The sequence below is a fragment of the Rhamphochromis sp. 'chilingali' genome (genome assembly GCF_963969265.1).
Source record: "Rhamphochromis sp. 'chilingali' genome assembly, chromosome: 3".
Lineage (NCBI taxonomy): Eukaryota > Metazoa > Chordata > Actinopteri > Cichliformes > Cichlidae > Rhamphochromis > Rhamphochromis sp. 'chilingali'.
The window spans coordinates 1,750,354-1,771,939 of NC_137931.1; the positions used below are offsets into that span (position 1 = coordinate 1,750,354).

The following is a 21,586-nucleotide window of genomic DNA, read 5'->3' on the forward strand; positions in this document are numbered from 1 at the left end:
GAATTCATTATCAAATCTCTTTGTGTTGGTGTGTCCTTGTGCACAGTTCAGTAAATACAGACACGGTGTTAGCACCAAAGCAGCGCCGCCTGTCATATCATCAGTAAAAGCACGGTGAGTGGAGGGCTGAACTATTGCTTTCCCACATTACGAGCTAGAGCTAGATATTATCATTAATTATGGTTGTCTACACCATCATAAAACACTAAATGAACTGAATGAAAAGACGGAATAAATGTCTCCAACAGATGTGTGCAATCAAAAGGACGCATTTGTAACAAACATATAAGCATAAAACATTTCTGATGCTCCCCACACAGCAGGTTATCATCTCATTCCAGTTCCTTTAAAAACACGCTCCACACGGTCCATTTCAGGGCAAAAATAACGTGTTGCCTTTCATGTTTAACACATCAAAAGTTTCAATTTATTCTTCCTGAACAAGTTCTGTTAACCAAAGCCAATCTCTGTGTTTGAGAGGGAGGGGGGGCTCTTCTGAACTCTCACACTGTGCAAGAGATGTTGTGCAAATTCAAAAACGCCCACTGCCATCTCCACTCTCTCTCATGCACAATCACTTACGGTTGCTTCAAGTGAAATACACATTTTCCGTGTAAAGTTTCCACAAACAATATGAAACGCACAAAGTGCACTATGTGTATCACATCGTTTAATGAAGTCAAACTGCTATAACTTCATTCAGTGATACAGTGAAACGTTTTAATGTCCCACAGTACAAATTTGGTGTCATGGAGATTGTCTAATCTGATCCACACAATAATCCAAAAATAATCCACAATGACTCCTAAAATAAGGACTAAGATTATGTTTTCAAGGACAATCTCTTTGTTTGACAGGAAGGAAAGAAACCTTAAGAGGCTAAGACGGGGAGGTGGGGCGAAAAAGAGGAAATCAGTGAAAAGAACGGAGAATGTTTAAGCATCCAAACAGGATCACAAGATACATACAAATGACAACGAGACTGACAAACAGAAATGAGAATGCTGATCTCATACTTCTGCTACCTTTAAGGATAAGCAGACAGAAAGCAATGAACATCTTCCATAACGCTTTGTTGGGAACAGTAGCAGCAAACAAGAAAAACATTGAAAAACAACCACAGAGCAGATCAGGTGTTACGACGCCCTGAAGTCACAAAGCAAACTGCAGGAAAGAGAGAAGAGAGGAGACATAGTGTAGCATGTAACCGACCTGCTGACGTCAAAGTCATCATAGGTGATCATTCCAGTCCTAATCTGTTTTGGAGAAACTGACATTTTTGGAAAGAAATACAAACAATATTACATATTCTGATAGAATTGATTAGAGGCGGGACTAGGGTCGTGGTCGTCACTTCATGTGACTTAATGTGTGTCACTGACCTCCTACATCAGGTGATGCCACAACTGCTGGTCCCAATAGGAAGGTTTCCTATTATTTTATGGTTTGAATGACCTTTCTACTAGTGCATTTAGGCTCAAAGGAGGTCAGGGTCATAAAAATGGTCAAATATAGTATAAAGAAAGCAATGAACTACACTTGTGTAAGTGTTAACATTAGATATTGGAAACATGAACACAAAGCCAGCTGCACAAAGAGACTTTAAAGTGATCGCCACAGTGATTCTGCTTTAAAATCATCAACAGGTGCAAACTGAGGTGCAGCCTGACTGCTTATAATAATAATAATAATAATAATAATAATAATAATGGATTGCATTTATATAGCGCTTTATATTATCACTGCTCGAAGGTCACTTTGGGTTCCTGGCTAGCTTAGCGTTAGCATGCTATCTGTGCAGCTGCTTGCAGAGAGCAGCATATTGCAGTAGTTTCTGTCTTAGATGCCATATAATAATAATAATAATAATAATAATGGATTGGATTTATATAGCGCTTTTCAAGGCACCCAAAGCGCTTTACAATTCCACTATTCATTCACTCTCACATTCACACACTGGTGGAGGCAGCTACGGTTGTAGCCACAGCTGCCCTGGAGCAGACTGACAGAGGCGAGGCTGCCATATCGCACCATCGGCCCCTCTGGCCAACACCAGTAGGCAGCAGGTGAAGTGTCTTGCCCAAGCACACAACGACCGAGACTGTCCGAGCCAGGGCTCGAACCGGCAACCTTCTGGTTACAAGACGAACTCCCAACTCTGGAGCCACGATCGCCCATATTCACACTGTAGACTGCACATCAATTTCCTCCCTTGACACTTGAACTGAAATCAGCTGATTGGAGCTCAAGTGGAGTTGATAAACGTGATGGCAAGCTGACAAGTTCAAGGAACTGAGCTGTTAGGAATCAGTTCGTTACAGATCATTAGTTAAGGTTAAAGGAATAATTGCCTCAACAAAACTCTGACTCTTTGTTCACCTGCCTACAGCGCTGAAGAAAGACCTGTGATTGTTCTTAGTGTCTTCAATCACTGATCAATAGTAAGCTAGCTAGCTTTTATAGAACTTTTTATAGCCTCTGTCCTCTATTCTATTCTATTCTATTCTATTCTATTCTAGAGGGGGGAAAAGTCATTTTCCAGACTAAATAAAGATCTTCTAAATTAGTGAGATGGCATTTCCGTCCAAGCTTATAGGTTATGTGCTTTAAGGTGCACACGTGAGAGTTATACCAGGGAGTCAAGTACTTCGATTTGATGCTTTCTTTTTCAGAGGAGCCACAGTATCCAGAGTCATACAGTGTGAGGATGTTATACAATTACTAAGATAACTGAGTGTACACAGTAGCTGCTCTGGGCTGTGTTGCACATGGTATTGATGAAATTAGCAGTGGAGGAATTATGTCCTTAAATGTAGTTACAGCACTTTCCAAAGACATCTGCTGTAGTGAAAAGTATTCAGCACTGTTGTGTGATCCATTGTTGTAGAGTAGGCCAGTTTATAAGTGCTCAGGCCAATAAGAATCAAATTTTATTCCCAAAAACATTTTCTGTCAGGTTCAAGGTTCAAGGTTCTTTATTTGTCACATGCATAGTTATACAAGTATAACACACAGTGAAATGTAGCCTGACACGCTCCTCGACATGTGCAAAAATTGGGGGGGGGGGGGGGGGGGGGGTGTAGAGGAAGAACATTATATATATATATATATATATATATATATATATATATATATATATATATATATATATATATATATATATATATACATATATATATATGCCTCCTGTCAGGCATCATATCGGCTAAGATGAACAGGCACATGGGTCAATACATGAGCGGGACACAGAAAGGAATTGGCAAGAATACCAGAGGCGCAAAACACCAGCTACTGGTAGACAGAACAGTCAGTCGAGACTGCAAGACCAGACTGGCCAACCTGTGCACTGCCTGGATTGATTACAAGAAGGCCTATGACTCAATGCCCCACAGCTGGATACTGGAATGCCTAGAATTGTACAAGATCAATGGGACCCTAAGAGCCTTCATCAGGAACTCAATGGGGATGTGGCGTACAACACTAGAGGCCAACTCCAAGCCCATAGCACAAGTCACCATCAAGTGCGGGATCTACCAAGGAGATGCTCTGTCCCCACTGCTGTTCTGCATAGGCCTGAACCCCCTCAGTGAGATCATTAACAAGACTGGCTACGGATACCGACTACGGAACGGAGAAGTTGTCAGCCACCTCCTGTACATGGATGACATCAAGCTGTATGCCAAGAGTGAACGAGACATCGATTCACTGATCCACACTACCAGGCTATACAGCAATGACATCGGGATGTCGTTCGGACTGGAGAAGTGTAGTCAGATGGTAACAAAGAGAGGGAAGGTAGTCAGAACTGAGGGGATTGAACTACCAGAAGGCAACATTGCAGACATAGAGGACAGTTACAAGTACCTGGGGATCCCGCAGGCAAATGGGAACCATGACGAGGCCGCTAGAAAGGCTGCAACCACCAAGTACCTGCAGAGGGTCAGGCAAGTCCTGAGGAGTCAGCTGAATGGTAAGAACAAGATCCGGGCCATCAACACGTACGCCCTGCCCGTGATCAGGTACCCTGCTGGGGTAATAGGCTGGCCAAAGGAGGAGATAGAAGCCACTGACATAAAGACAAGAAAGCTCCTTACCATGCATGGAGGGTTTCACCCCAAGTCCAGCACCCTGAGGCTGTACGCTAAGCGGAAGGAAGGGGGCCGGGGACTGGTGAGTGTCAGCACCACAGTCCAGGATGAGACAACGAACATCCAAGAATACATTGGGAAGATGGCCCCAACTGACCGAGTGCTCAGTGAATACCTCAGGCAGCAGAAACCCAAGAAAGAGGAGGGAGACGAGGAACCATCATGGAAGGACAGGCCCCTGCACGGTATGTACCACCGGCAGATAGAGGAGGTGGCTGATATCCAGAAATCCTACCAGTGGCTGGACAAAGCTGGACTGAAAGACAGCACAGAGGCACTAATCATGGCAGCACAAGAACAAGCTCTGAGCACAAGATCCATAGAGGCTGGGGTCTATCACACCAGGCAAGACCCCAGGTGCAGGCTGTGTAAAGATGCCCCAGAGACAATCCAGCACATAACAGCAGGGTGCAAGATGCTAGCAGGCAAGGCATACATGGAACGCCATAACCAAGTGGCCGGCATAGTGTACAGGAACATCTGTGCCGAGTATAACCTGGAAGTCCCGAGGTCAAAATGGGAGATGCCCCCAAGGGTGGTGGAGAATGACCGAGCTAAGATCCTGTGGGACTTCCAGATACAGACGGACAAAATGGTGGTGGCTAACCAACCGGACATAGTGGTGGTAGACAAACAGAAGAAGATGGCCGTAGTGATCGATGTAGCGGTTCAAATGACAGCAATATCAGGAAGAAGGAACACGAGAAGCTGGAGAAATACCAAGGGCTCAGAGAAGAGCTCGAGAGGATGTGGAGGGTGAAGGTAACGGTGGTCCCCGTGGTAATCGGAGCACTAGGTGCAGTGACTCCCAAGCTAGGCGAGTGGCTCCAGCAGATCCCGGGAATAACATCGGAGATCTCTGTCCAGAAGAGCGCAGTCCTGGGAACAGCTAAGATGCTGCGCAGGACCCTCAAGCTCCCAGGCCTCTGGTAGAGGACCCGAGCTTGAAGGATAAACCGCCCGCAGGGGCGTGCTGGGTGTTCTTTTTTTTTATATATATATATATATATACACATATAGTATATACATTGGGTGAATGTGCAGTAGTAGCAGCAAGCAGGTGAATTCTGTACATTAATATGAATAGACATCTGACTATTTTACAGGATAGACAATATAAACATATTTAAAATTAAAGGAATTGAAATGTACATTGTGCCTTGGTTTAGAGTGTCTGGAAGAGTCCTGACTCAGTCAATTATAGATGATGTGAGAGGGCGGGTGTGTGTGTTTAGGGCACGGATGGCTTGGGGATAGAAGCTCCTCTTGAGTCTCTCTGTCCTTGCCCGGAAGATGCGGAACCTTCTACCAGATTGCAGAAGTTGGAACAGTTTGTTGCCAGGATGGGACGGGTCCTTCAGTATCTGCGCTGCTCTAGTCCGGCATCTCCTGGTGTAGGTGTCCTGAAGCGGGGGGAGAGCAATCCTGCAGCAGCGTTCTGCTGTACGGATCACTCTCTGGAGAGCTTTTTGGTCCTTCACACAGCTGTTCCCAAACCACGATGTCATGTTCTGTGTGAGGATGCTCTCCACAGCGCCTGTATAGAAAATCCTGAGGATCTCTGGAGAGACCCTGAACTTCCTCAGTTGTCGTAGGTGATACAGGCGCTGCCTAGCCTTTTTGGTCTGGACCTGAATGTGGGCAGCCCATGTCAGGTCTGAGGAGATGTGGACACCAAGATACTTGAAGGACTGCACCCTCTCCACTGGAGCTCCATTGATGATAATGGGCTTGTAGTCTCTGTGCTGACCCCTTCTGAAGTCCACCACCAGCTCCTTGGTCTTGCTGACGTTCAGCTGGAGGTGGTTGTCCTGGCACCACGATGCCAGATTCTTCACTTCATCCATGTAGGCCGCCTCATCGTTGTTGGAGATGGCACCCAACACCACTGTGTCGTCAGCAAACTTCACAATGGTGTTGGAGCCGTGGGTGGCCACACAGTCTGAAGCGTAGAGGGAGTAGAGCAGTGGCGAGAGGACACATCCCTGAGGTGCTCCTGTGTTGATGGTGATGCTGTTGGAGAAGCACCTGCCCACCCTCACCACCTGAGTTCTGCCAGTGAGGAAGTCCAACACCCATGCACACAGACTGTTAAGTCCCAGATCCCTCAGCTTTGTGAACAGTCTGCAGGGCACTATTGTGTTAAACGCTGAACTGTAATCAACAAACAGCATTCGCACATAGTTACCCTGTTTCTTGTCCACGTGGCTGAGAGTGGTGTGTAGGACGTGGGCGATGGCATCCTCTGTGGATCTGTTGGATCTGTAGGCGAACTGCAGCGGATCTGTGGTGTCTGGGATGGAGGAGGAGATGATGTTCTTCAGCAGCCTCTCAAACACCTTCATTACTACCGAGGTCAGTGCAACTGGCCGGTAATCGTTCAGGGATGAGGGGTTGCTGTTCTTGGGCACAGGGATGATGGTGGATCTTTTGAAGCATGTGGGGACCACAGACTTCGCCAGGGACTCGTTGAAGATGTAAGTGAACACACCTGCTAGCTGGTCAGCACAGCAGCGCAGCAGACGGCCGGTGATGCCGTCTGGCCCCGCCGCTTTCCTTGTGTTCACTCTCCTCAGTGCCGCTCGGACGTCATGCTCCGCGATGCTGGTCACCGGTCTCTCGCTGATGACGTCACTGTCCTCGGTAGTCAGGTGGTAGATAACATTAGCCGCCTGGCTAACCTCGAAACGGGCGTAGAACCGATTCAGCTCGTTGGTGAATGCAGAGTCGGCGTTGATCGGCGCAGTGTCCCTGGCTTTGTAGTCCGTAATGGTGCGTAGTCCGTGCCACATACTCCGTGTGTCACCCTGGTGGAAGCGGGACTCCACACGTTCCCGGTACCGGCGTTTGGCATCTCTCACCGCGCGCCGCACGCCGTATGAGGCCGCTTTGTAGGCGCTCATATCGCCAGTGGCGAGACCCGCGTTGTAGGAGGCGGTCCTGGCGTTTACTGCAGTGCGGATCGATCTGTCCATCCACGGTTTCTGGTTTGGGAATGTGGTGACTCTCGCAGTGGGGATAATCTCCTCCGCTAGCATATTGACGAAGCATACTGCTACTTCCGTAAACTCGTTGATGTCGACTGCGCATGCTCTGAACATGTCCCAGTCTACGTCGTTGAGTGCGTCCTGTAGCGTAGCTTCTGATTGGGCAGTCCACCGTTTTACTTCCCTCTTGGTCACGTCTTCCCTCCGTATGCTTTGTTTATACTGTTCAGTGAGTCTGTTCAGTGACAGGTTGCTTCTCCCACAAGAACTAACAGACTTAAAAACTCCTTTGTCCCACACGCCATCAAACTGTTTAACTCCTCTCTGGAGGGGAGAGGGAGGGGAAACAGGAAACAGGAGGACAAAGGAGGGGGGAACAACTAAGCTGTAGTGCCTCTTCACCTCACTGTACAATACCTTGTGCAATACTTTTTGTAAATAGTCAACGGTGCAATAGACTCAATACTTGAAATGTGCAATTCACTTGTATTTTTATTTTTTATTCCTATTTATTCTATTTATCCCCTTCGTATATTTTATTTATATTTGTCTCTGTATTTATATATGTGTGTGTGTGTGTGTGTGTGTGTGTGTGTGTGTGTGTGTGTGTGTGTGTGTGTGTGTGTGTGTGTGTGTGTGTGTGTGTATATATATATGTATATATAAAACAATTCTGTAACTGTAACTTCGGTCGTTGCTGTGCTTTTTTTGGAAGTCGAATTTCCCAGAGGAACCCACCCGAGGGATTAATAAAGTTCTATCTTATCTTATCTTATCTTATCTTATACTGGGGGATGAGGAAGATGGCGTTGTGGTCAGACTTCCCAAAAGCCGGGTGTGAGACAGCTTTGTAGCCCTGCTTGTATGGCGTGTAGCAGTGATCCAAAATCCTATCCCCTCTCGTTGGACACGAGACATGCTGGTAAAAGTTTGGCATGACTTGTCTGAGGTTCGCTTTGTTAAAGTCTCCTGCTACAATGAGGGCTGCGCCCGGGTCCTTGTTTTGAAGCGAGCTCAGCACATCATGTAATTCGGACAAAGCCATACCTGTGTCCGCTTGGGGTGGGATGTAGACCGCTGTGGCGATGACCGAGGTGAACTCACGGGGCAGATAGAAAGGGCGGCACTTAATGCTCAGGAACTCCAGATGTGGCGAGCAGCCGCTGGAGAGAGTAGAAATGCTCCTGGCATCACACCACTTTCTGTTTATCATGAAACACACTCCCCCACCTTTGGTTTTGTTCGACTCTGCCGTTCTGTCCGCGCGGAGCACAAAGAATGAATCCGACGGAGTTACGGCCTGGTCCGGCACGGTGGGGTGTCAACAGGAATCCAAGTCCGTTTACAACAGCTGAATGGTTGGAATTAATTAACGATGGAAGAAAATAAATCACTAATTTACCACCGGGTGAGCCACTGTGTCACCCCTGAAACTGTAGCTGTGCACACGCCACACAAGCTGCTAGCTGAACTAAGAAACAATGTCCAGAGCTGACGATAAATGCATTTAATTTAATTCATTTATTATGTATTTATTTTACACATTAACAGGTTTCAGGTTGTATTGACAAAACATATATGCATGTGTAACCAGGCATGTTTTTAACGAGCATCATAAGACACTTCAGTGCTTTTCATGAATATGTTTAACACGTTTTTGTTTTTCACATAAACACATTTGATTCATGTCTGTTATCTTTTACCTGGTAGTTAGTTTTATCATGTAAAATTGTAACAAACTAGGGAAAAAGAATCGCATGTCAGATCATTTCTGTCCTTTCTGCATTATAGTTGTACACAGTGTCCACTGTTGTTTGTTGTTCTGCATGTGGCTGCTCCAATCACTCAGATTAAAGTTCATGTATATAGATTAACGATAAACATGTATATGGATCGAAAGGAGCCCATTGAGGTGGTTCGGGCATCTGACAAGGATGCCTCCTGGGCACCTCCCGGGCGAGGTGTTTTGGGCATGTCCCACTGGGAGGAGGCCCCGGGACAAACCCAGGACACGCTGGAGAGATTATATCTCTCGGCTGGCCTGGGAACGCCTCGGTGTTCCCCCGGATAAGCTGGAGGAGGTGGCTGTGGAGAGAGAGGTCTGGGCTTTGCTGCTTGGGCTGCTGCCCCCGTGACCCGGCCCCGGATAAGCGGAAGAAAATGGATGGATTAACACAACAGCAAATACATACATGTGTACCAGGTTCTCCAAAGGGTGACATGATGGTGACGAGTTGCATCTTTTTTATTGTTTTTGGTCTGAACTATGATAAATATTCTTCATAGCCTTAAACTTAAACCAACCTCCTGTGTTCAGTCTTTGTCTCTGCGGCTCTGTTCACTGTGGTAAACGTAAAGGAAACATGCTCTTATCCAAACAGACTCAGTGTCTGTATGCAGCCATCTGTAGCACAACTTCATCATGGAAATAAACTCTATTCGAGGTTTGTTAACATACAGCAGCTCATACTGGCAATGAGACGTTTTACACTTCAAGAACAATAGAACCACATCTGGAGTACAACCGTCTTGGTTTAGTTTCTGTCCACATGAATAAGTCTTGGTTACACTTCTCATGGCTAAATACTGAACCAGGAGTACAGGAAACAAGAAACCTGTACATGGGTGCAGCGCGCTGTATTTGACACGTATCTGTAGTTAAAACCATCTTTGCACAGAGAGGTGAACAAATGTGCGCACACACATGCAACGCAGATGTAACAGTCCAGGCACAAATATACCACAACCAATAAATAGAGACACAAAGTATATACAGCATTTGAAGAGAGAGTGGGAGGAGCTACATGTCATTTATAAAACAACAAATCTTTTTAGAAAATAAGTTGCAAGAGCTCTTAATGGCACCACTCAGTGACACTGACATTAATTTCTATCATTACATGCAATTGTATCAAAACTGTTGATCAGACCTTAGTACACATCAGTAAACTAATCCTGAACTCGAATCCTTAAGATCCAGTTTTTAGGATCCAGTTTACTATCAGTGCTCGTTCGTGGTGTTAATATATCTTTTGCATCTCTGATGTCGTTGTCGACTAAATCCATTTCATGCTTTTATTGTATTTATTTTTTACATATAACTGTAGCAAACAGAAGTAAAAAGAACTGAAAACACAAAGAGAGCTTTTTGTTTATCTTCCTGTTGGTGAAAGTTGTGTCCATACTTTTACTGAAATATGTTGTATACATGCTTACTTGAGGGTCAAGTTTGGTAAAGCTTCGGTCCATTATGGGACACTGCAGGGAGGGATTCACATGTCTGTCAGCTGTCACTTGTTGTCTTGTTGTAACTGACAAGCTGCCATTTGTCAGTTAGCACCGCTGCTCTGTGGCTTCTTCTTTATTGTTTTGGGAGCTCGGGTCATGAGGCCGTCTGGTCTCAGTGTCTGTCAGTGATTGGCTGCTCAGGATGCTTCCTCAGCCTTGATCCTGAATGCAAGCATATATATTTTAATGTTAACATAAAGTTTTGGTTCTGGTTTCAAAAAAGGACACGTAACTTATAATAGCACAACGTTGCCAATACAGAACAAGGTGTTGTTTCTCCCCTGCAGCGAAGACTCCCAAAGACTAGTCTGCTCATAGAAAATACAGTTTCAGGCGTTCGTGGATACAAATATTTAACTTGTAAGGCAAATTAAAGCGAGCTTTTTCTAGTCTTGTGCAGGCTGCTGATCAACATCAAAGTGAGGGTCGAGTTTATAACAGTGGTGAGTTATTACTGTCCTGTATGAGCACAGGAAGTGTCAGACAGCTAGCTTGGCTCAGGCTAACTATTAACTGAAGCTCCACTGTTGTGCTTTGTGACTGGATGCTGCTACTAAAGCTTAAACCCCGATGGCAGGCACACTCATTATATCTCTGTTTCTCTGTTATATTCATTTATAAGACACCTTCCTGCAGCTTTGGGCATTTTTATTCAAACTCCAGAGCCTATCAGTAGGAGTGAGGCAAACACCTACAGCTGGTGACTACAGAGGATGAAAATACAGCATAATGAGGGTGTGTTTGGCACTTTAGCCATGACGTTATTCAATCAGGCTTTGCTACTTCCCAGTGACAACATATACACATGGTTGGACTTCCAGATATATCAGGAACCTTGGCTTTGCTTTTATTTTCAACACCATTTTTTTATTTCAAGTATTTTTGCCTTTTTACATTTGTCTTCACTTACTGACCATGTAGGACACTTAAAAGGAAATATGTTGTGCATCACCAGTCAAGCTAAAAATATGATAAAGTATGGTGTGACTTTTTGGCCAATATCAGACATTTGCACTGTGTGATGCAGGCTCAGAATACACTGATTTTAAAATGTAATTGTGCTTTTACCAAAATGTCCAAACAAAAGATTTTTCTATGAGTGTTTTCCTTTTGATTGTTTTAACCTCTTACTGTGCAGTAAGGTGCTTTGGTATCCAGGGGTCTGGAAGGTTCTCCTGGTTGTAGGACCTTCACCCTCCGTTGTGATGGCCTGTACCTCCAGCCTGTACAAACTAGCAGGGCGTAGGCCTGACACCACTAGAACATTACCATCCTGAAAGAGAGGAGACAACAAGTCAAGGAAACGTACGGGACAAAGTGTGAAACACTCATGTTGTGTGAAAGTGCAGGACGACTGAACCAGCTTTCAGCTCAGGGCCCCTGAGATTTGCCCACAGAAGAAAATAATTTTGAACTTGCATTTAAACTAGAAAAGAGAAAGCCAAGTATTTCACTGTACTATCACAAAACTAATACACAAAGAAATCGATATCAGCAGACGGTGATTTTTGTTGCTTTTTTACATTTAATGTGATCAATTTCTCATTTCACGTGTGAAAGCAGCTCCCAGCCTGGCAGATCCCCAAAGGAGGCATCCTCTAGAACCAGTAATAACTGCGCGTTACAAAGGTCAGAGACCAGTAATAGAACTGGTAGACAGGCTAGCGGAGATAAGTAGCCCATGGCCTCAATACGGTGGCTGAGGATGCCAAAGAGTGGGGCGGATGAGCTCAGAAAATTAGGAATTGGAGGAGAAGAGATCAAAGGAAATTGTAAGAACAATGTAAGAACCTGATAGATGAATGAGGGGAAACCTCAGTCAGGTAGTGATGTGGCTCGACTCTGAACTGTAGCTCAAATGATAGATGGCAGAAGCTGCCAATCTAGTGCTGGAGAAGTGAGCTGCTGCATTTTGGGAAAGAATGTTAGGGAAGAGAGAACCTGGCTAACTTTCTGCTGCATTAGTACGTAAGGGATAGACACAGGGAACCTGCCGTCGTACAGAAAGGAATCGCTGCTGATTAGCATCTGAAGGCCGGATGCAGGGAGACTGGCCAGTTCTACAGAACATTGCTTCTGCATTTTGCGAATGAAAACTTGTTTTTTGGAAACGATAGAAAGATGCACAGAGCTGATCTCCAGAAGGCAGAAGGGTTTCCTGCAGAGAAGCTTGTTGCTGCATTCTGCGACTGAGGGATAGAGAAAGAATCTGGCATCCCAGTTCACTGCTGAAGGGTCCACTGCTGCTTTGTATATGAAGGATCAATGCGGAAAAACCAGCATCCCAGTGGGATAGAGAGAAGGGAAACTGGCAAACCAGTGCCCCCTCTTTTTTTTTTTTTTTTTTGCAAATGATAGATAGATGCAGAGAACTGGTGGTAGAAAAGCCTACTGGTTTTTGTGAATGACGGATAGAGAAGAACCTGGCATCCCAGTGACAAACTTGCTTCTTTAATTGCTCCTGAAGGAGGCATAGAAAACATCAAAGCTGGCATCCCTTGTCTAACACAGACAAATGGAGGCAGGTGCACAGAACTGAGCTTGCCCCTGCTACCTGGCACTGATGGGTGGGAGGAGCTACAAGATACACAGTAGCTTTTGCTGTTGGAGGTACAGTTTTGCTTCAGCATGGAAGAAGACTTCGGACAGACATTTGGATGTGTGAGGTTACAAAAGTTAGCTTCGAATGCTGGTGGTAGAAGCAGCTGACACCAGGCTACGGTCCAGTTTGAATCCGTAATGGAAGGATATTTGGGAGACCTTTCGGAAGCGCTGGAATGGCACGGCTTCTGAGTCGGGCGGCTTTTCGACTAACTTGCCCGGTCTGTGGGCCTGTTTCAGAGCAACGTGAGTGGAGCTGTGAGCTTTGCTGGTGGGTGATCTTGTTGAATTTCACGGAGGTGGCGAGTGGCCAGAGTTACTTCATAACTGAGGGTATTCGGCATTCGCCATGACGTTGAGAGTGTTTGGGTTTCTTGGATTGCCTGGAGGCAAACCGATGAAGCAGAGCTCTGTAGTTCTTCGTCTGACGTGGTGACGGACAAGAGGGCGACCGTAAGCAAATGGAAGGTGACTGAGGGACTTTTTTTGCCTTTTCCTGCTTCAGTTCCAGCAGTGATGAGTTCCCTTCACTGTGCCTTTTCTCTATTGCTGGTTTAATAGTGAGTAAAGACAGATGTCGTTATGCATCTCTCACAGACTTTAGAAAAGCTGGTGACGACCTTTAGGCCCAGTATGAGTTGAGTCACTTTTACAGGTTAAAAACTTAGATGCTCATCGTGGTTCTTTATTTGTACATTTGTACATATAACCAGCAGTCGAGGCACACTGGAACTCTCTCATCTGGAGCATCTCTCAGTCATGCTCAGGGCTTTGATGTTTTGCAATAAGGTGGATTTTGCCATACCAAGCAATGCATGTATTTTAAAAACATCACTTTTCAGATTTAATTTTCCACATTGTATAGTTTAGTAAAGTCACTTCACTGACCGGCGGTAGGATCTGGGACTGGGAGATCAGGGTGCGAGGCAGCTTGACATTGTAGTTGCGGTTAGTTGAGATGACTTCTGCCCAGGTAACCTGGTAACCAGTTAGCTGCTGGTGGGATGAAGTCATAGATATATCCCAGCTAAAGATAGCTGTCACATTGCCACCCAGGACCTCAAAAGATGCGATCAGGTTGGTTGCTTTCACCAGGACTTTCTGAAGATTCATAGCTGAAAAATACACAACCGGACAGTCCAATGAAGTCAGATACTGGAAAGGTTTTCCTCTCCATGAGGAAGCAAGTGGCATAAACTTCCAATCGCTCACCAGAAGAAGTATAAAAACAGACAGACTGGAACATGATTATGTCTCCTCAGGCAGTTTTGAATATTTGTGCATATGATTCCTCTGAAATTACATTTCATGTTTACATCATTGTGTTGTGCATTTATACTGCTTTTGAAATGTGAAGGCTTAAAATGGGAAAAACAATCTGGAACGCTTTCTGGCACCTTCAGGAAATGAGTAGTTAAATCTGACAGATAAATACACAATACTGAGTTAGGTTTTCATGTTGTGCTCCAGCCGACGACATCCCGATATTTGCTCAGTAATAAGAAAAGGTGTCGATGTTGTGCTACCTCAGAAGCTACTGAAAAAAGCATACATGCATTTACATTTTAAGGTCATTTGAAGCACATCTTTTCAAACAGCTCAACAAATAACATCAAACAAAAGATTTTAATATGTGTACTTTGTTACTGCATCATTGTAACTAATGTAAAAGTGCTATTTTTACCAGAAGGAAAAAAATATGTTAATGTCATGGTAATGTGATGGACACTCGATGGAGAGGTGTAAGAAAGAGAGGACATGAGAGGAAGTTAAGATTTTATTTTGAAAGGTAAGGATTGCTCAACAAGTGAGATTTGATAATCTGGAAAAGTTCAATTTAATTTTAGGCTTTTAATGTAAACACCTATATGTACTGTTGCATTATGTTTTTGTTAACTTTCAAAACTAACTGAAGCGCACAAATCTTTGTGCCATTCGAGGATTGTGTGAAAAACGGGGCAGTTTAATACAGGCTACACTGACTGGTTTGCAGTGTTGCTATTTACAGTTGCATTTGCTGCACTATTTTGCACCATGTTATCATCATAATTCTTTTCTCAGCGTTGCACTACTACACCCAGTCTTAAAGTTGTCTCACTTCCCATTTCCAAGTTTAACCCTGATCATGGGTGTAAAGTTTCAAATTCCTCAAACGATGTACGGAAGGTAGGGGAGGGGCTGGTTGCATCGAGAGATTTGATTGGTCAGTTCAGCGTCAGTAATGTTTTTATACATATGTGTGCTGTGAGTCAGGATTGTTTTGTGTCTAAAGAAAAAAAGGCTTGATTAGAAGCTAACAGAGTTGACCTCGCTGACTCGTGCTGCACTTAGAAAGTGTTGAGGTGTGCAGACACTGATAAGTAAAATGAAATAAACAAGCCATTATGCGTTTGCCTCACCGGTTTCTCTGGGACAGTTGACAGGTGTTGGACTCTTGGCCTGGATGGTGGTGCAGGGAGGCGTATGAAAGCTGGTGCTTTCTGCCAGAGGATGACTCATTTTGCTGACTGGCTGCAGAAGGACTTTGTACTTACAGGAGAAGAGTAAGCCCTGCAGGCTGATAAAGCTCTCCTAGATTAGACAGACAGGGTGTGAGCATGGCTGACTGGAGACTGATTCCCAATTTCAGATTACTGCAACTCTCATTTCACAGCAGGCAAGGCAAAGACTAAAATCACCTGTTCACAATGCATACGTTGTCTCGTCTTATCAATAACAAGATTAATAAAAGCAGTCCTTTTTATCTGTACCACCCATGTGATGCCTTTCAACTCTGTTTTATTTTGGCTATGGAAATGAAATAATTTCACCTCCATGATCAGAATGATACTCATTTATTTGAATAGGGTTACCTTTGTACTGGTCTCCTCCACAGGGCTGGTCTGGTCGTGTCCACAGTATTCAGGTCCCCACTGGATTCTGTAGAATTCAACCAAAGGATCTGCACACAACAAGCCAGAGAAGAAGCAATGTTTATGTTGAGTCTTGCACTTTGTTCATTAGCTGTATTATACTGCTATGTCCACGCAACCTTTAAAGTGTTTTTCTTCTTTGAACCTGCTTTTTGAAACCTAGTTATGTCATGACACAGATCAGAATTGTTTTGCTCTGTCGCTTTTTCCCTCACGCTTCCTCTGAGTGCTTTTATGGAGGTTGTTAGGATGAGAGTTTATACTGTAAGGATCCACCAGCTGTTATTCACTATAATACCTGACAAGGTGACGAGATTTGAATACTCATTCATGAGATCCAATATGGTGTCTCACTCCCATTTCTGCTTTATCAGATTACATATTCACTTTTTATTTCATGACCTATAACCCTGTTTTCAGGTCCATGGTGGAGATCTAGGATTTTACTGCAGAGATTTAGGTTTTTGATTCCAACCTTGCAGAAACATTAAACCACCAGCCCTGTTGTGATTGGGGCCATTTGTGGTGTCTTCTTGTCATGTGATGACACTTGTCTCCAGTCACCAAGCACTCGCTCGGTGAACGTGTGTGCTTCCAACCACAGCCCTAAAACTTCAAATACATGAATTTATATTCACCCAAATCTCTGCAGCTTCCACTGTGCTGGATGATTCTGTCACCACCTGTCACCAGTCCTCCCAATCCTTTCTGCTATTTCGTTCTTCATCCTTGTTCTTAGGGTAGAGGTTTTAGCAGTGCTGCGCTGTGTCTTCCTTTTTTCCAGATACCTGAGCCATTATTTTTAAATGTCAGCTAACTAGTGAGCTTACTGCCCCATGTACACCAATAAACCTTTACTAAACTGCTGAACTTTTAATCATTACATCTTATTTCTGACCTGTATGTGGGTTAAAGCCCAACAACAGCTTAGCGTATTCCTGCGTTTCCATATCCTGCACAGCCTTCGGGCTGCAGAGAAATAGAGCTGTTTCTAGAAGCGAGAGGTAAGAGCTCACAGTTTGCATCATTGAAAGACGGATTGTCAGTCACATCAGGGAAAGATTACGGGAGCGACTAAATCCCTCACTCCACAGGACATTTTTGCACAGTCCACTGTTTGGCAGGTCAACATAACTCTTTCTTCCCCTGTGTTAACTGTGAGTGTGGTACAGAGCATTTATTTAGTTTTTAACTTTGAGTCTGTGTTCATAAAATTGTGTTTTTGCTCTGTATACTTTAGTTTTGTGCTTGTTTTCTTGCCTTTTATGCAGTTTGGCACTGACTGCTGTGATGCAGTAGTTTCCTAGAGACATTTAGCAGCTCTAACCTAAGCTCGTGTTTCAAGATTCGCTTCAGCCTCTTGCTGATGTTGTGAAACTGGTGGTTAACATTGTGTCTCATGGCAGCAGACCAGCCTCCTTCCATAACATGAATTACTCATCATATTTACACCTTCTGCACAGAAAATACGTTTCTTTTTCAGAATGACGTGTATTGCAATTTTTGCTGAGTAAACCTTGGCACATTTATCTCTGCACGCTGTTTCAAACGGGGTATTTGTCTTTTAACAGCAATTGTTTGAACGTTTGCAGAGCAGCTGCAGGATAGCTCAGATGTTACGTGTGATATGATTTGTACATACCCACGCTTCTCTGCCAGTAAACATGAACCCTGAGCTGTCCGTCCTGGTAGAACGGTGTCCCCACATCCAGGACGTCACCTGCAGGGCTTCTGGGAGCACTCGTGCCTTCAATACAGACAGAATACAATTAAACATGAACTGCATCACATACAGTGATATCCAAACACATGCCATGACACAGCCGCAGGTACAAAAACCTTTGGTATCAATCATTGGAGGTAATTATTTTCTGTATGACTTGTTGGTGTCTCAAGCTGCTGTGGAGGAATTTGGGCCCCCTCTTGATGCTGGTGGCCTGTGAACAGCTCTTCTAAGGTCCCATCACAGTATTTCATGTGGAGGTCGGGACTTTGGGCCACAGCTTTCTGTTATAGATTTTGTCCTGTTGAAGAGTTGCTGTTTTGCACTCGGTGCACTAGCATGAACTCAATACTAAATATGCTAACTGAGGCCTTTGCAGTCTGACTCTGGATGAATTTGCTCGGGCTCCTGGGATGGGTAACCATCTTTCCACACATGAATAATATTTTTTCCTGTGGTGTACTTCGTTATAACCCTTCCCAGACTGATGATTACATCACTGCTGATGTCGTTCCTCCTCAGTGTGTTAGTACACACCTGAATGCTGCAGACTTTGACTCTCATCTACTGATAACCTCTTAATAAAGTGCATCTGACTGGAAGAAGCTGGACACTACTTACTTTTCCTCCTAATTCGGATGGAAGCAGTAAGGCTGCGCTGCACAACAGCATAACCCTGTAAAACCTTTGTTTTTCACATGACTACCTTTATGTTACCTAATCTCAGTGAATACAGAGCATCACTGTGGAAAGCTGATAGGTCGATCTCATTCAGGGTTTTTTAGAAGATAAAGTTGAAAATGAATATTAACTTATCATCAACTAGATGTACAGTAAAACCCAAAGTAAACAGAAACTGACTGAGGGCCTCCATTGCACATCAGAACGTGTAGGTTTGATGACAGTTTCTTCGTTAGTATTAACTATGACTTTATTTTCCCATCCTCGTGGATTATTCTGTATCTGCATGCAACAGTTATTCCCACCCGTGTCACACGGGGGGCTGTGCACGTGCTGATGCATCTCCAGTCGCTGTTTTCAGCCTGTTGCCTGTGATTTTAATGCTTCACTTTCAAGTTTTTATCATTTCATCACTGCAAGACTTAGAATAAAAAAGCAGTTTCTCCTTTACATTAAAGACAAATCTGTACATTTAATTTTGCCAATTCGATATATACTGTCAACCACCTCTTTGAAAGGAACGCCTTGACATTTTGAATTTCAAAGCTAAGAGTTTTCAGCCCCGTCACACTGATAAGTTTGTAGGTGTGGAATGTTAAGGTTGCATCTGGAGTGAAGCTCTGAGATACAGGAGATCAAAGATTGAACATCCCAGCAGGAGAAAACCTTTGAAATATTAAACCCCAACGTGCTTTTTTTAAAAATAAAAAGTGTCACCATAAGAGTGTAAAAGCAGACCTATCGACTATACAAACGGAGGAAGCTTTCAGTGCGAGCCTAAACATCTGAACACGCTTTTACACTTTGGGGAAATTTTAAGCTGACATGAAGACGTTTTCTTTTCTTCACGACAAAATTTCGAGCTCGAGCTGAAAAAGCCTCGGTGTCGTGTGCGTGTTTCCGTACTTTGCTGCGTGGTGAAGTGGAGGACAGCGCGCGGTCCTTTGAACTGAGTTTGTCCCCAGTAAGACACAGCCTGAACCTCCACACTGTAGCTCCTGTTGGTCCTCATGCTGTCCAGCTCCACCTGGCTCTGTGCACACAGACACACACAGACACACAATTAGGCACACACCACACCACTGATTCCATGTTATATTCAAGTCATATTTGCTTCCAGTTGTGATCACAGATGTAAACATGCTACACACACTCCACTCCACGAGGGTTTCGGAGAGCATTACATGCATTATATCTTTCTTGGGTCTTAAAGAGAAGTCATGTTTTTGACGTGCTCCATCTGCAGCTGTGGCATTCTCACCTTTCTGACCGTCTTCCTCCTCTTGGTCAGGGATGAGGCGGAAGAATGTCCAACTGCAGTCCAGCTCCAACTGACCTTGTAGTGGTGGATGGGAACATCCAGGTCAGGAGGCATGCTCCACTCAATCCTGGCTCCCACTGTGCTCCCAGGACCAAAGCTCATATTTGCTACTCTCAGCTCAGTGGGAGCAGGAGGATTGGAGGGATCTGAGGGGCACATGTTGGATGTTATTAATATCTGTTTGCATGCAGAAACAATGACCTTTAGTGCACTGACATGTGCTTAGTTTTTAACCCATCCTGCAAAGTTCACAAAAGGCCGATTCATTCACACGTTACTCTCAAAAGAACCAAAAAATCGATTCCGGAAGACATCTGCCGTATTTACAGGTAGTACTGTGTGGCAGGCTGTGGTTTGTGGCTTGGCTGCAAGGGAGGAGCAGTGGGTTCAGGGCATGGTGTCAGGGGGGCTGACTGCCATCATCTGATCATGTATTTGAGTATATCAGCAGGACCAGAGCAGCGGTCTGTGCGGCGTGAAGCGGAGGAGGGCAGCTGGAAGGCTGCTGCAGAAACAGATTACGGATAAAAACGAACACTCGGCGTGTAACGCTGTGTGCGTGGGTCCTTCACTATCACACACTACCATTGCATTCATTAATAGTGAGGACTGCTGCCTGCCATTAGCATGAACTGGCTGGATGCTGGTATTTATATCCGGTGCTTCCTCAGCCTGATCACGATCAGTGATCAATCAGATGGTAAAACTGTTCTAATAATACATTCCAGCACATGAGGGCACCACCTACACTGCGTCCCTCAGTACCTCAGCACCGTGCAGCAACAGTGGGAGAACGCCATGAACACGTCTGAACTGATTAAGGTTCACATCTTTGCGACTTGCCGAGGCAGCTCCTCTGAGACTGTGGCAGCTACAGAAACCACACAGAGCAAAACAATGAATCCTCTGAGGACTCTCTCCATAACCTCTGCATATATACCACAGTACAACCATTTGCTAAACAGTCTATTTTCCCTTGCATAGCTTCTAACTGTGCCAGTGTTGATATTAAGAACTTTTGGCTTCTTGACTTTAAGCTCATTAAAAACATCTCTCTTCTCTATCTCTTCTACTTCGGGTAGTAGAGGCAGGGGTGGGCCTGGTGCTGTGCTCTGTCACTTTGTATTTTCTAAGCTGTTAAAATATATTTTGCTTTCAGCTGATGTCACTGTAGCTGGTCGGTCTGAACTCCTCTTCTGTCACCACCTCTGCCTGTTTGAACGTTGCTGCATCGCCTACTTTCTTCACTGGCCTACAGCCACTCTGAGGATCACCACATCAGCACGGCTACATCAGCGCAGTCACTCTCTGTTGCCAGACTTTGCTTTTGTGTGTCTGCAGCTGGCAGCTTGTCCAAAGTCTGACTGTCACCTGGCTCCAGCCCCCTGACGGTGACTCATTGTGGTTAATGCTGCTGTTTGGCGAATGGGAGGAGCGGACTCTACGAACACACACACACACACAGACATGCAATGTGTGTCTGACCTGTGCTTGAGTGGAAGTGTCTGCTGGGCGTGGTGAAACCTCTGGTCCCGTGAAGGTTAACGGCTGCCACTCTAAACTGGTACCAGCGACCGGGCCGGATGTCTGACAGCCTCGCTCTCTGCTCCGTCGTCTGTTTGGGAGAAAACAGCGTGTTTGGTCAGTGTTTAGGTTTCTGTCTTGGCGATGACGATTTTTAACGTCTAAGAAAATAAGTTGATAGATTTTTAAGCATGTCACAATTCATTGTTGAGTTAAGAGGAATTTACCAAAATGTCTTATGACCCGTAAAACGTTTGCAGAATATTTGAACATGCAGTGATGAATTTTAGCAGATCCAGATCCAGATGCAGGCTTGTCTTTCAGATTTCCACCTCGGACACTTAACCTCACATTAATGCACAGCTGCAAGAAACTGTAGATGAAGTTATTAAACTACAAGC

At 44.6% G+C, this 21,586-nt stretch overlaps 1 protein-coding gene across 1 annotated transcript in view; it reads right to left on the minus strand.

The window, feature by feature from the left end:
* Positions 1-10,475: 10,475 nt before the first annotated feature.
* LOC308394477 (anosmin-1-like) overlaps positions 10,476-21,586 on the minus strand; it is a gene marked incomplete at its 5' end in the record, with an annotated part of 32,877 nt that continues 21,766 nt past the window's right edge. The window contains 9 exons of the mRNA XM_080878834.1: positions 10,476-10,585; positions 11,555-11,696; positions 13,913-14,139; positions 15,424-15,595; positions 15,877-15,965; positions 17,579-17,683; positions 19,247-19,373; positions 19,602-19,807; positions 21,147-21,276. Of these exons, the coding sequence (XP_080734960.1) occupies positions 10,536-10,585; positions 11,555-11,696; positions 13,913-14,139; positions 15,424-15,595; positions 15,877-15,965; positions 17,579-17,683; positions 19,247-19,373; positions 19,602-19,807; positions 21,147-21,276 (1,248 nt within the window). The 3' untranslated portion in view covers positions 10,476-10,535. The remainder of the gene's footprint in view (positions 10,586-11,554; positions 11,697-13,912; positions 14,140-15,423; positions 15,596-15,876; positions 15,966-17,578; positions 17,684-19,246; positions 19,374-19,601; positions 19,808-21,146; positions 21,277-21,586) is intronic.